The sequence below is a fragment of the Bufo gargarizans genome, chromosome 4, assembly GCF_014858855.1.
Source record: "Bufo gargarizans isolate SCDJY-AF-19 chromosome 4, ASM1485885v1, whole genome shotgun sequence".
NCBI lineage: Eukaryota > Metazoa > Chordata > Amphibia > Anura > Bufonidae > Bufo > Bufo gargarizans.
In genome coordinates, this window is record NC_058083.1 from 532,686,860 (window position 1) to 532,701,751 (window position 14,892).

A 14,892-nucleotide genomic window follows, 5' to 3' on the forward strand; every position below is an offset into this window, starting at 1 on the left:
CCTGTTGAATACGGATGTTAAAATTCTGGCAAAAGTTTTAGCTGATAGGCTTCCAAGGGTTATCAAAGGGATAATAAATAAAGATCAGACAGGATTTATACCGGGCAGAACAATATACTCTAATATAAGAAGGACATTCCTTAATATTGAAGCTAATAGATTGGACACAGGGGAGAAAGCGATACTCTCACTGGATGCCCAAAAGGCATTTGATTGTATTGAATGGGACTATCTTATGGGCAGTGTTAAGGAGATTCGGTATAGGGGAGGGATTTATAGGGTGGATTCAGTTAATATATCTAAATCCCAGGGCTAGAGTGGTGGTGGATGGGAGCTTGTCCCTGCCTTTTGCCCTATTCTGTGGCACAAGGCAGGGATGCCCTCTCTCCCCACTGCTATTTGCTATGGCAATTGAACCTTTGGCAAATATAATAAGAAACGATAGGGAGATTAAAGGTTTTCAATATGCGGGTGGAGAAGAAAAGCTGTTAATGTATGCGGATGATATTTTACTTTTTTTGCAAAACACTGGGGATCAGTTTAATAGAGTGATAGAGATAATAGATAAGTTTGGGTTCTTTTCTGGTTTAAAGATAAATTGGGGGAAATCACATATGTTACTATTAGGAGATAGACAATTACAAGGAGACACACGGGTGCATGTTCTTAAAAAACATGAAAATTTTAAATATCTCGGTGTACAAATCTCCGGAAATATAGAAGAGTATGAAAAATTAAATGTCCTCCCCCTAATAAAAGAATTAAGAACTAAAATACATATATGGAAAAAACTGCCAATGTCAATCCAAGGTAGGGTAAATCTAATAAAAATGGTCCTTCTCCCAAAGATACTCTATATATTGCAAAATGCTCCAGTGAGAATATCGCAGACTACTTTTAAGTTATTTGATAGACTAATGGGGGACCTCATCTGGAAAGGTGCGATCCCTCGGATAAAGAAGGAAGTCCTCGAGCTCCCAGTGCAGGAGGGAGGTTTAGCGGTCCCTAATTTGTTTCTTTACTACTTAATAATTCAATACGGGAATATAAAGGGTAGCTTAGATAGTCAAGTGGGTAGGCAAGAATTAAATAGATGGGGTTGGAAAGAGGGAGGAAATCACTTAGAGGTGTTGGAGTCAGGTTTTTTGGGGAAAAAAATTTTTTAGATAATAGAATATTAAACTTAATAGAATACGTATGGGGGGAAATTAAGAAGATATTGGAGATTAAAGGGTTCTTGAAATACACACCGATATGGAAAAATCTTAATTTAAAAGAATTAGAAACAATAAGGGACTATATAGATTGGGAGAAAAAAGGAATGAAATATCTAGATCAGATCTTTGAGGAAGATAAGCTGAAAGACTTCAACACAATTGCTGTTGGAATTTGGGATCTCCCATATTGATACGTATAAATATCTCCAACTTAGGAATGCACTGCGGACAGTGGCACAGGAGGATAGGTATAGAAGGGAAAAATCAGACAGGTTGGATAAGTTCATTATAGTAGGGGAAGGAGCAGGAACAACAGCAAGGAGATACAGGCTTTTGATGGACGGAAAGAGAAAAAAAATTACAATGCTAGCTCTAGGAAAATGGGAAAAAGATCTAGGCTCTCTTACAGAAGAAAATTGGAGAGATGCCCTTAGAAATTATGCTACAATCTCGGATAGGGGCTCACATAAGATCTCACAATTTTTTATAGTGCACAGATTACATCGATCTCCATGGATGTTGAAAAGAATGGGAGTGAAAGCAACAGATAAGTGTCCAAAATGTGGGGAGGAGAGAGCAGATTTAATACATTGTTTTTGGAGATGTCCCAAGCTCCATAGATATTGGACAGAAATAATGGAAACTATATTTTTGCTCCTGAAAGTCCGGCTGCCCAATGATCCAATTAATTTGTATTCTAGGGGTAACTGAACATTTGAAGTTAAACAAAAAAACACGACTGGTTTTGAATAAAGTATTATTTCAGGCCAGATTGCTTATACTCAGGAAATGGATAAAAGCAGATTTACCGACAGTGGGACAATGGAGAAAAATGATAGACAATTTAATTAAAGAAGAACGAGTGATGGAGAATTATATAAAAAGGTCAATAAATCTCGACCAAGTGTGGAAAAATTGGTTACTTTAGTGTTGGAGGATTTTTTATTTATTTATTTTTTTTTTTCTCACGTCCCCACGTGGAGGGAGGAGGGGGGGAAATGGGAGAAGGTAGGGAAAGAAAAAGGAACTGTATTTATTGATTGTGAATGGTTGATCTGTGCTTATCTGATTTTTATGGATCTGTTCCTTGTGTGAAATTCAAATAAAGACAAATTAAAAAAACAAAAAAACACTCATCGGCCTGTTGTTCAATGCCCGTCCACAGCTACTGCACGGTGTGGGGTTAGTCCCCCAAACAGATACGTTTTAAAACTGCCTGCTGTCGTTTGTCCCTGGCTGTGCTGAAGTTGGTGGTGAAGGTGTTATACTGACCGGATGAGCAGCCGGTAGAGGATAAGGAAGCAGAGTAGGAGGAAGAAGCAACAGGAGGCAAACTGAAGCGCCCTGCAATCCTCGGTGGTGGAAGGACATGAGCCAAATTGCTATCCTCCTCAGGCCCAGCCGCCACTGCATTTACCCAGTGTGCTGTTAGAGAGATATAACGTCCCTGACCATGCTTACTGGTCCACGTATCCGTAGTTCGGTGGACCTTGCCACAGATGCCGTTGCGCAGTTCACACCTGATTTTGTCCCCTACTTGGTTGTGTAGGGAAGGGATGGCTCACCTGGAAAAGTAGTGGCGGCTGGGCACGACGTACTGTGGGACAGCCACCGCCATAAGGCTTTTAAAACTCTCCGTCTCCACCAGACGGAATGACAGCATTTCAAATGCCAGTAATTTTGAAATGCTGGCATTCGGGGCCAGGGATCGCGGGTGGGTAGGGGGGTACTTCCTCTTCCGCTCCAGTGTTTGGGAGATGGAGAGATTTGGTGACCCAGGTAGTGTTGTTGCTGGCAGATCCTCTGTTTGCGGGGTGGCAAGTGGCACTGTCACTCCAGAGGTGGCTGAAAAGGCCGAGACTGCAGCAGAAGAGGAAGCAGGAGGAGCCAGAGACCTTTCTTGGTTTTTGAGGTGTCTACTCCACTGCAGCTCGTGCTTTGCACTTAGATGCCTGGTCATGCAGGTTGTGCTCAGGTTGAGAACGTTTATGCCTCGCTTCAGGCTCTGATTGCACAGTGTGCAAACCTCTCGTGTCTTGTCGTCAGCACATTGTCTGAGGAACTGCCACACCAGGGAACACCTTGGAGCTGGCTTTGGTGTGCTCCGTTACTTGCTGCAGTGGGCAGTAGCAGGCGTACTGTCTAGGGGACGGTCGATCCTATTTTGCACCCTGCTTCCTCTTCTGCTGTGCTGGTGGCTCTGTGCGACCACCGCCTCTTCCTCCGAACTACACAGGTCACTCGCATGACCTTGATTCCATGTAGGGTCGAGAACCTCATCGTCCTCCACATCATCTTCCACCCAGTCTTCACCCCTGACCTCCCTGTCAGTCTGCACACTGCAGAAAGCCACAGCGGTTGGCACCTGTGTTTCGTCATCATCCAAGACGTGCTGCGGTGGTCCTCCCATGTACTCATCTTGAAACATAAGTGGTTGGGTATCGGGGTACTCAATCTCTTCCACTTCTGGGGCAGGGCTAGGTGGGTGGCCCTGGGAAACCCTGCTAGCGGAGTTATCAAAAAGCAGGAGAGACTGCTGCATGACTTGGGGCTCAGACTGCTTGGCTGATTTGCAAGGGGGTGAGGTAAAAGACTGATGGATGTCGGCTTCAGGTGCCAACTCTGATATTTCAGCAGGAGACTGGGTGGGAGACAATGTAAAGGAACTGGTGGCACTGTCAGCAACCCAATCTACTATCGCCTGTACTTGTTCTGGCCTCACCATTCGTAGAGCCGCATTAGGCCCGACCAAATACTGCTGAAGGTTCTGTCGCCTACTCGCACCTGGGGAAGGTGTTTCACTTGTGCGTTTGTAGCTGGCACAGATCGACCACGTCCTCTCCCTGCAACAGGAGCTCCACCAGCAGCACCACGACCGGGGCCACGTCCCTTATTTGACGCTCTCCTCATATTTCTCAAATTTAGGATCTTGCCCAAAATGGGTGTTTTTTGAAACCCAGAATATTATTGCAGTATTTAAAGCTTGTATCTCACACTGACAGATGCAGCATAGGCCGCAAATTTAGTATTTGGCCCAAAATGGGTGTTTTTTTAATAACAGAATGGAACAGCAGTATCTAACTCATGTATCTCACACTAACAGATGCAGCAAAGGCTGCAAATTTTTTTTTTTGCCCAAAATGGGTGTTTTTTTAAACCCAGAATATTATTGCAGTATTTCTAGCTTGTATGTCACATTTACAAATGCAGTATAGGCCCCAAATGTAGGGTATTGCCAAAAGTTGGTGTTTCTTTTTTAAACCCTGAATATTATTGCAGTATTTAAAGCTTGTATCTCACACTGACAGATGCAGCAAAGGCTGCAAAATTAAAGGGTTTCTACCACTTGCATATGACATATTTGGTGTTCAGACACTAGCGATCCGCTAGTGTCTGATGTACCATACAAGCTAATTATTACATTAATCCGTTCGGCCGTTTTGTCAAAAAAAGCACTTATATATTTATGCAAATGAGCCTCTAGGTGCTATGCGGGCGATGACATCGGCGCAGGCGCAGTGGAAATGTCTGAGCAGGGAGCGGTCAGACATTGACTGCGCCTGCGCCGAATGCCACGACGAACGGCGCAGGCGCGAGATTTCGGAAGGCTGAAGCAGGGGGGAGGATCGAATAGAGTTGAAGATGGGCGTGCTGGAGCGAGGCGCTGGGCGGCAAACTGCAAGGTAGACGGAGCCTCTAGGTGCTGGAAAAACGCCCGCATAGCACCTAGAGGCTCATTTGCATAAATATATAAGTGCTTTTTTTTGACAAAACGGCCGAACGGATTAATGTAATAATTAGCTTGTATGGTACATCAGACACTAGCGGATCGCTAGTGTCTGAACACCAAATATGTCATATGCAAGTGGTAGAAACCCTTTAAATATTTTGCCCAAAATGGGTGTTTTTTTTATTACAAATTAGAACACCAGTATCTAACGCGTGTATCTCACAATGACAGATGCAGAAAAGGCTGCAAATTTAGTTTTTTGCCCAAAATGGGTGTTTTTTTTTAAACCCAGAAAATTATTGAAGAATTTCAAGCTTGTCTTTCACACTGACAAATGCTGCAAAGGCACCAGATGTAGGGTCTTGCAAAAAAATAAAATAAATTTCATTTTTTTTTTTTAAGCCCAGAAAATTGTTGAATTATTGTAAGCTTCTATTTCACACTGACAAATGCAGCAAAGGTACCAGATGTAGTATATTGCCAAAAATGAGTGTTTTTTTAAAACCCAGATTATGCAGTATTTCAAGCTGGGATTTGAATGTTACAAAAGCACATATGCTGTGCTGGTGCACTGAGTTTGCATAAAATGGCCACCGCTGCCCACCTAACTAACAGATGGATAAAAGTTCTTTTTCTGTGTCACTGGGCTCAGGGCAGGGTAAAAAGATTGTGCATTGAACCTACAAAACTAAATCTAGGTATATTGCTGAGTTAACGAGCACTTCTGATTAAAGATTCTTTCCTATTCACTCCCTCACATCAGCAGCATCCTCTTCCTACACTAGTAACAGCAGAGTGACAAGCAGCACTACGTGACTCCAGCTTATATAGAGGCTGGGTCACATGATGCACTGGCCAATCACAGCCATGCCATTAGTAGGCATGGCTGTGATGGCTTCTAAGGGCACACGAGTCAAACGCTTGTTGATTGGCTGCTCTGCAGTCTTTCAAAAAGCGCCATAAAATAGTCTAACACCTAACCCAAACCCAAACTTTTACTGAAAAGTTCGGGTTCAGGTCCGGGGTCCAAAAGATCTAAAGTTCGGTAAGGTTCACTCAACCTTACTTGCAGGAACTCTCATTCCTTATAATCAAGACTATTATCGGCTCCTTTAAATCTACCTTTACTGAAACTGTACACTATACTGTTATCTTACATGTCTTATTTATTTAATGTTTTCTGGCTTTCTATTGTTTTAAAAAAGCTTGAGAAAAAAATTAGCTTTGGGAAAAAAATTCACTTTTGTTTAATTTTCTAGGTAAAAATGGGATGAGAGTATACCATAAGAATCTTCATTTATCTTCCTATAATAAAGCAGAAGATAGCAATACCACACAAGCTAATTCAATAAGCCCTAATGTACCCTCAGTCCTTCATAGCGGAGATATATCCAATGATACCGCTGGTCACAAGAAACCTTCATCTAATCAATCACTGACTGGCAAAACAAGAACTAAACACAAGTGTGGAAAAATATTTTCAAATGGGACACCTTTTAAGAAGAAATCTAATCTTTCTTTACATGAGAGAAATTGCAGAGATAAAAAGTCATTTTCATGCTCTGAATGTGGAAAATCTTTTACCAGGAAATGTATTCTAGTTGGACATCTGAGAACTCACACAGGGGAGAAGCCGTATTCATGTTCAGAATGTGGGAAAAGTTTTATGTTGAAATGCTCTCGAAAGAAACATCAGAGAACTCACACAAGAGTGAAGCCATTTTCTTGTTCAGAATGTCAGAAATGTTTTGGTCAGAAATCTGGTCTTGCGGCACATTTAAGAATTCATACAGGGGAGAAGCCATTTTCATGTTCTGAATGTGGTAAATGTTTTAGTCAGAAATCAAATCTTGTGAAACATCTAAAAATCCACTTAGGGGAGAAGCCATTTTCATGTTCAGAATGTCAGAAATGTTTTACTCATAAATCTGTTCTTCTGAGACATCAGAAAACTCACACAGGTGAGAAGCCATTTTCATGTTCAGAATGTAGAAAATGTTTTACCCGTCAATCATATTTTATTCAGCATCTGAGAACTCACTCTGGTGAGAAGCCATTCTCCTGTATTGAATGTGGAAAGTGTTTTACTTGTAAATCAAGTCTTGTTAACCATCAGACAATTCACACAGGAGAGAAGCCGTTTCTGTGTCCTGAATGTGGGAAGTGTTTTCGTATGAAAGCAATGCTTGTAGCACATCAAAGAATTCACACAGGAGAGAAGCCATTTTTATGCTCCGAATGTGGAAAATGTTTTAGTGAGAAATCCGATCTTGTGAAACATCTAAGAATCCACTTACGAGAGAAGACATTTTCATGTTCAGAATGTGGGAAATGTTTTAGTCTGAAATCACAACTTGTTGGACATCAGAGAACTCACACAGGGAAGAAGCCATATTCATGTTCAGAATGTCAGAAATGTTTTAGTCATAAATCTGCTCTTATGGAACATTTAAGAATTTGTACAGGGGAGAAGCCATTTTCATGTCCTGAATGTGGTAAATGTTTTGGTCTCAGATCACATCTTGTTGGACATCAGAGAACTCACACAAGGGAGAAGCCATTTTTATGTTCAGAATGTGGAAAATGTTTTGCCCATCAATCAAGTTTTATTCAGCATCAAATAACTCACACAGGGAAGAAGCCATTTTCATGTCCTGAATGTGGTAAATGTTTTGGTCAGAAAGGAAATCTTGTGAAACATCTAAAAATCCACTTAGGGGAGAAGCCATTTTCATGTCCTGAATGTGATAAATGTTTTGTTCGGAAATCAAATCTTGTGAAACATCTAAAAATCCACTTACGGAAGAAGCCATTTTCATGTTCAGAATGTGGAAAATGTTTTAGTCAGAAAGTTAGTCTTGTGAGACATCTAGGAATCCACTTAGAACAGAAGTCCTTTTCATGTTCAGAATGTGGGATATGTTTTATTCTTGAATCAAGTTTAACTCGGCATCAGAGAGCTCACACAGGGGAGAAGTCTGACCTGTCTTCAAGATAGCTCATCAATATCAGATTGGGGGGGGGTTTCGACACTCGAGAACCCCAACAATCAGTTGTTTGAGGAGGCCTCCTTGCAGCTTACAAAGCACAATGCTTTCCATTGGAGAACGCATGTGCTTGGTATTGCAGATTAGTCTCATTCACTTGAATATGAGAGGATATTAAGAGCGATCATTCCATATTGTTCCTGTAATGCTAATGAAATGATAAAGCCAAAATGACAGCCAGCAAACACGGCATACCAGACATACTTTGCGCAAGCCATCACACTCTGAACACCCTTGAGGGCCAGGGTACTCTTCACCCACCTCCAGCAGGAAGGGGGACTTTGGCAGAGCCCTTTCCAGTTGTCAAATAGCAGGGCAGCTGGGCACACCATGACACTATGCACTGGTGAATAGGGAAACACGTGAATGGTCAGTAAACGTAAGCCAGGGCAAAAGAACCAGAAGACAACCAAAACCGAAGCCAGAGACAATAACCAAAGAAACCACTCACCAGATACTTAAGATACAGAGCCAGGGAAGCAACTGAATAACCAGCAGTGAATGGGGGGGGCAGGTTTAAATTTTCCTCCACAGATCACCTGACACTGCTGAGATCACACGCAATCGCCACCCTCAGCCCAGGGAAGCATAGGTGGGTCCTGAGAGTGTGCAGAGGAAGGAACCTCCCATCACATGTCTAAGTTAGGAGACATAAAAACAGAGTTTCCATGGCAACAGCTGACGCTAGAGGCTCTTGCATCCTGGGACCCCTGACCAGCGTCAGCGCTGGGAATGATGGCGTTTTGTCTCCCAGCAGCACCACGATCCAGAATGAATCTCACAGAGTGACGTGCGTGCATAAAGCGCAAACCTTTACTAGCTCTGCTCTCCGCAAGGGGTGAGGGATGCCCCGCCGGAGGGCCAGAGACCCCCTGGGAGAATGAGAGACAAGTCTGCGTGGTGACATACTTTTGGCAAGACTGCGTCTGGTTGCCTGACAGTTTCACTATATTTCTTCTAGTTATTAAATGTAATGTATATTTTGTTGTCAGGTTTCTTAAAGAAAATATCAAAAATAAATATCCATATAACTGTGGTGAAATTATGGTAGTAATTGTGTGAAACATCAAATATATTAGAAAACTGACCAACTAAATATGTCCATAGAAATAAAGGTCCATAGAGATGCTAAGGACCTGCAGTTTATCTTCGTACTTGACAACACAGGGTAAATCCCAAACATTTTAGAGACATTTGTTTTGCAATTTTGCATCTGTAAGAGCGGGTCTAGGTAAAGATCAGTAGCGATATATGTCCCATGAAACTGTAGTAGGTGGTCAGAAAAGCTTTAGCTAATGCTAGCAGTGGGCCCTCCCAGCTGCAATCCAATTAGCACTGGTTAAAACAGAGTGTGAAATATAAGTAAATATCTGGTATTTATTCTTTAACCTGTTTGCAAGGATTTGAACTTCTCTGGACAAAATGCCCAAGACAGGTACACAGGGACAGTTTTAGACAGTGTGGACCTGGCAAAAAACAGAAGGTATGCTTTTTCTGTCTGAGACCCGTGTATTAATCCTGCCTGTTTCTCAACTCTGATTCTTCGCTGCCTGCCCTAACCTTGGATTGCTTTCTCGTATACACTAGTATGCTGCCTGTCCTGCCCTTAGCCCGTCCCCTGATGAGGCATACTGCCTGACTCTTCAGTGCTTTGCACTAGTGTCTCTTATCTCCATCAGTCAGCTGCCACATACATTGGGAGTACTCCAGGAGGAAGCAACCATGTTGGTTCCCTGCAGCAGAGTCAAGATCTCTATATAGGGGTTAAACAGTAAATACCAGGGTACAAGCAGGACAAATGCCCTTAGGTTTAACCCAAAGCCAAATCTGTTAGTTGGCACAGTGTGTCCACACTGTTACAGTAATCTCAGGCCATGCAGCCCACTGAGCCACTCCAGATAGGACTACCAGAACTCTTCCAACTATCACAGGAAAAATACAGATCCACTTATTCCTATATGATGTTTCCACTCGCTTGGCAGTTATTTCAACAGTCCCTGCAGTACTGCAGTAATCTGCTTTGTGAAGATTTTAGCTGCACATAGACTATCAAACAGTTTTGGGATCTCGTAGTGGGTATCTATTCCTGACTGTAATTTTTTTTAATCCCTGTCTATCAGTGCAGGGTTGATGAGAACCATCTTTCTTTTTTTTTACAAACAAAAACCTCTGTGCAGATTTTCATTAATACAGTCTGCCATAGGTTAAGTCTCTAAGGAAGAAAAAAGATATAGAAGGACTGGAGGAGGTGTGGACCCAGGAATCAATTCTATTGCACAGTGGTAAGGACGATATGGTGGCAGTGATTCGGCTTCATTCTTGTACAAATTATTAGCTCAACCATAATATGCTTCTGGCAGACCAAGAAGGTTTTGTGGTGTAGCTGGAGGATGAGAAGGCTGTACAGGGGTCAAGCAGTTAAAAAGGCAGGATGAATCACAGTGCAGAATTTCACTAGAACTCTAATCCAGAACATCTATGCTTACAGAGCCAGGGGTGGGACAGCTGTCCATCTGGAGACCTGAGCACATAAGCCCTTGTCCCAAGAACTTGGTCAAATTGTATTATCAACTGTCTGTGGTGTAGCTGGCCAGCTAAGACCTTTCCTAGGTTGCTAATACAGCTTATTTTTTCATACAGATAGACCTGCTAATAATGTGATACACTTTACATGTTTATATGTTAAAGACAAAATCAGAGTTATTTACTGTGACTTCATGTTTTGGATGTCATGTAACCGTTATATATATTGTGTTCATAAAAGCAGAAAAGATAATATGCCTTTTAATATTCATTATATAGATGTAAGGTAAGCTCACTGACACAGTAGACACAACAGAAAGCATAGAGTTAAACTGTTGTTATTGAGCAGGGGTCTGGACCAATCACAGCCAGCCTCACACTGCCTAGGAGTCTTGGACACTCATAGCCAGCCTCACACATAGTCTGTGTGGGAAATCCCCTAGCTGGAAATCATTATTCACCAGAGAGAGGAGCTAAACAGACACACAGTTCCAGTCAGAGTTCAGTTTTATGGAAGCAAATAGGCCAAAATAGGTATTTAGAACAGTTATATAATGTTCCTTTTGTTAATGTAGTACTTAGAACTGTATACTGAACTAATTATGTGTTTACTTACAGTTCCACCTAATCAAAGCAAATCATCTAATCATACAAACTGCTCATACCATATCATACTGAGCCATACAAATTGCAATCTGCAAGCTGCTCAAAGCAAATGTATAGAGTAAACTGCAAACCAATTTGAGCAAGTAGAACTATAAGTCAAATCTCAGATATACCTCTCAGAGAGATCATAAAGTGCTTAAATAACTTAAAGTGACAGTACAGATCCTGAAAAGAGAAATACATCCACCATTTGATGTTGAATGACAAGATTGAACAGTTAAACCACCATATTGTGCATGCCGCCATTTTGTGAATCTTTATTCAACACGTCTTATGTACATGGACTATCTGCTGCGGAGGCGGCAGTGTTATATATGAAGAAAGGTTAAAGTTAATAAAGAAGTTATTTCAAGCATTTGGTGTGCTCTTTAAACCTACTGTTTCTATAGAATGGCGCTAGAGGAGTTACAGAGTAATAGACAGTCTGGTTAGACTAAAAAGTCAGAGATATCAAAATGCCACAGCACAAAAGGCACTTCATAATGCTGCGCCTGCCACATGTGGTTAGACAGGGACTTCAGTGGAAATTGTATATTGTTATACGTGTTCCAACTCTTGGCAGTTGATGACTTAAAAATATACTGCCAGCAGTAGATTATTGTCACATTAGTAATCGTGTTCCTATTGCTGTCACGTATCTGTCACACCGATGGATGTCTTCCAGTTAGTATGAAAAAGAGTATCATATTAGTGGATGGAGTATAGGTTGTAACAAAGCCTCAGAAAAGGAGGAAGGACTCATGACGTATGTGCCAGAATTGTAAAACAAGGACTAAAGTTATCCATTGCAGAGGCGGGCTGGAATGTCAATAGAATATAACTGAAGTCCCTCTCCAGCAGAAAGCAGTTTATCAGTAGGTAGCTGTCCTCTAACTTCAGGGAGTTAGGAAAGTGTTCAGATTGAATGTATATGCAAAGATTGACAGTACGAGCAGTGTACGAGTTTTCAAGTTCAGTGAAGAGATAAAAAAGAAATGGGGCGGGCAGCTCAGTGCTTGGCAGTTACGGCGCCCACCTGATTGTCTCGGAGAGAGAAAGAATGAAATTAATCAAGAACCGGAAAAAGTTAATGAAGATAACAGGGTCACCAAGGAGGGAGGTTAAATGAGGAGGAATGGAAGAAAGTGCTGACAAATAAGAAAGGAATGCTTCAAGATAACAACGTACTAAAAGATGCAGAAGCATGGTATAGAACAGCTAGATAAATGAAATTAGGCTGGACAGAAATGTATGATGAAAGACAAATGACTATTATTACATGCTGCCAACACAGCCCCCCAAAATGGCACCAGAGGACTCTGCCATACTTCAGCAGGCACCATATCATCAGCCCCCTCAGTCTCCTCCCTGTGGGATTTTGGCAATAACATACTACACAGATCCACCCATCTGGAATGTCTGTTACAGCTGTGGCACGGCAAAACCATGCCCCAGGCCCACCTCCTTGTACCTGGTTATCACACAGGATGGCACACCTTATGTACCAGCTTCCGCTCCAGCAGCCATCTAATCCCACTTCCTCTCCGGCAGCCATCTTGACTAATCCCACTACCTCCCCGGCAGCCATCCTAACTAGTCCTACTTCCACCCAGGTAGCCATCTTAACTAATCCCACTTCCGCCCCGGCGGCCATCGTAACTACTGGCATCTTCATGAATGGGGAAGAGTAACAACTGGAAGACCAGATGGAGTAGGGGCTCCCACTGACACTACATATGGGGATCAACATTTACAGGTCTCCCAGGACCCCTCTCAACCAGGTCCCTCAGGACAGCTAGTTATCCCACCTGAAATAACTGTGACTTTACAAGCAGGACAGGGCTCATTGACTCAGTTGATGCCTGTGACTCCCCACAACAGGCAATACTTTTAATTTTAGATGAACCAGGGCATACTCCCCTCCGGCAACTTCAAAAGCCCAAATTTGTTGTATGGAACCCACAGGAGATGATAGGCTTAGTGAACAATCTGCCGGATCCGGACAAACTGCCTATGCCATTCTACAGGAAGGTAAGACAAATACAGAAGACCCACTCAGCATGGAAGGACTTTGCCACCCTAATGGAGATCAAAGTGGGAGATGGATTCTGGCCAGTCTTGGAACCGCATCTATACAGCTGCAAGAAAAAGTATGTGAACCCTTTGGAATTATATGGATTTCTGCACAAATTGGTCATAAAATGTGATCTGATCTTCATCTAAGTCACAACCATAGACAATCACAGTCGGCTTAAACTAATAACGCACAAAGAATTAAATGTTACCATGTTTTTATTGAACACACCATGTAAACATTCACAATGCAGGTGGAAAAAGTATGTGAACCCTTGGGTTTAATAGCTGGTTGAACCTCCTTTGGCAACAATAACTTCAACCAAACGTTTCCTGTAGTTGCAGATCAGACGTGCACAATGGTCAGGAGTAATTCTTGACCATTCCTCTTTACAGAACCGTTTCAGTTCAGCAATATTCTTGAGATGTCTGGTGTAAATCGCTTTCTTGAGGTCAAGCCACAGCATCTCAATCGGGTTGAGGTCAGGACTATGACTGGGTCACTCCAGAAGGCGTATTTTCTTCTGTTTAAGCCATTTTGTTGTTGATTTACTTATATGCTTTGGGTCATTGTCCTGTTGCAACATCCATCTTCTGTTGAGCTTCAGCTGGTGGACATATGGCCTTAGGTTCTCCTGCAAAATGTCTTGATAAACTTGGGAATACATTTTTCCTTCGATGATAGCAATCCGTCCAGGCCCTGACGCAGCAAAGCAGCCCCAAACCATGATGCCCCCACCACCATACCTCACAGTTGGGATGAGGTTTTGATGTTGGTGTGCTGTGCCTCTTTTTCTCCACACATAGTGTTGTGTGTTTCTTCCAAACAACTCAACTTTGGTTTCATCTGTCCACAGAATATTTTGCCAGTACTGCTGTGGAACATCCAGGTGCTCTTGTGCAACCTGTAAACGTGCAGCAATGTTTGTTTTTTTACAGCAGTGGCTTCTTCTGTGGTATCCTCCCATGAAATCCATTCTTGTTTAGTGTTTTACATATCGTAGATTCGCTAACAGGGATGTTAGCATATGCCAGAGATGTTTGTAAGTCTTTAGCTGACACTCTAGGATTCTTCTTCACCTCATTGAGCAGTCTGCACTGTGCTCTTACAGTCATCTTTACAGGACGGCCACTCCTAGGGAGAGTAGCAGCAGTGCTCAACTTTCTCCATTTATAGACAATTTGTCTTACCATGGACTGATGAACAGCAAGGCTTTTGGAGAAACTTTTATAACCCTTTCCAGCTTTATGCAAGTCAACAATTCTTAATCGTAGGTCTTCTAAGAGCTCTTTTGTGCGAGGCATCATTCACATCAGGCAATGCTTCTTGTGAAAAGCAAACCCAGAACTGGTGTGTGTTTTTTATAGGGCAGGGCAGCTGTAAGCAACACCTCCAATCTCATTTCATTTATTGGACTCCAGTTGGCTGACACCTCACTCCAATTAGCTCTTGGAGATGTCATAAGTCTAGGGGTTCACATACTTTTTCCACCTGCACTGTGAATGTTTACATGGTGTGTTCAATAAAAACATGGTAACATTTAATTATTTGTGTGTTATTAGTTTAAGCAGACTGTCATTGTCTATTGTTGTGACTTAGATAAAGATCAGATCACATTCTTCTTAAACAGAAGAAAATACGCCTTCTGGAGTGACC

General features: G+C 42.2%; 1 protein-coding gene across 1 annotated transcript in view; it reads left to right on the forward strand.

Moving 5' to 3' along the window:
• LOC122934754 (gastrula zinc finger protein XlCGF26.1-like) overlaps positions 1–11,018 on the forward strand; it is a 50,506-nt gene extending 39,488 nt beyond the window's left edge. Inside the window, exon 5 of the mRNA XM_044290439.1 lies at positions 6,207–11,018. Within this exon, the coding sequence (XP_044146374.1) occupies positions 6,207–7,945 (1,739 nt within the window). The 3' untranslated portion in view covers positions 7,946–11,018. The remainder of the gene's footprint in view (positions 1–6,206) is intronic.
• Positions 11,019–14,892: the final 3,874 nt, after the last annotated feature.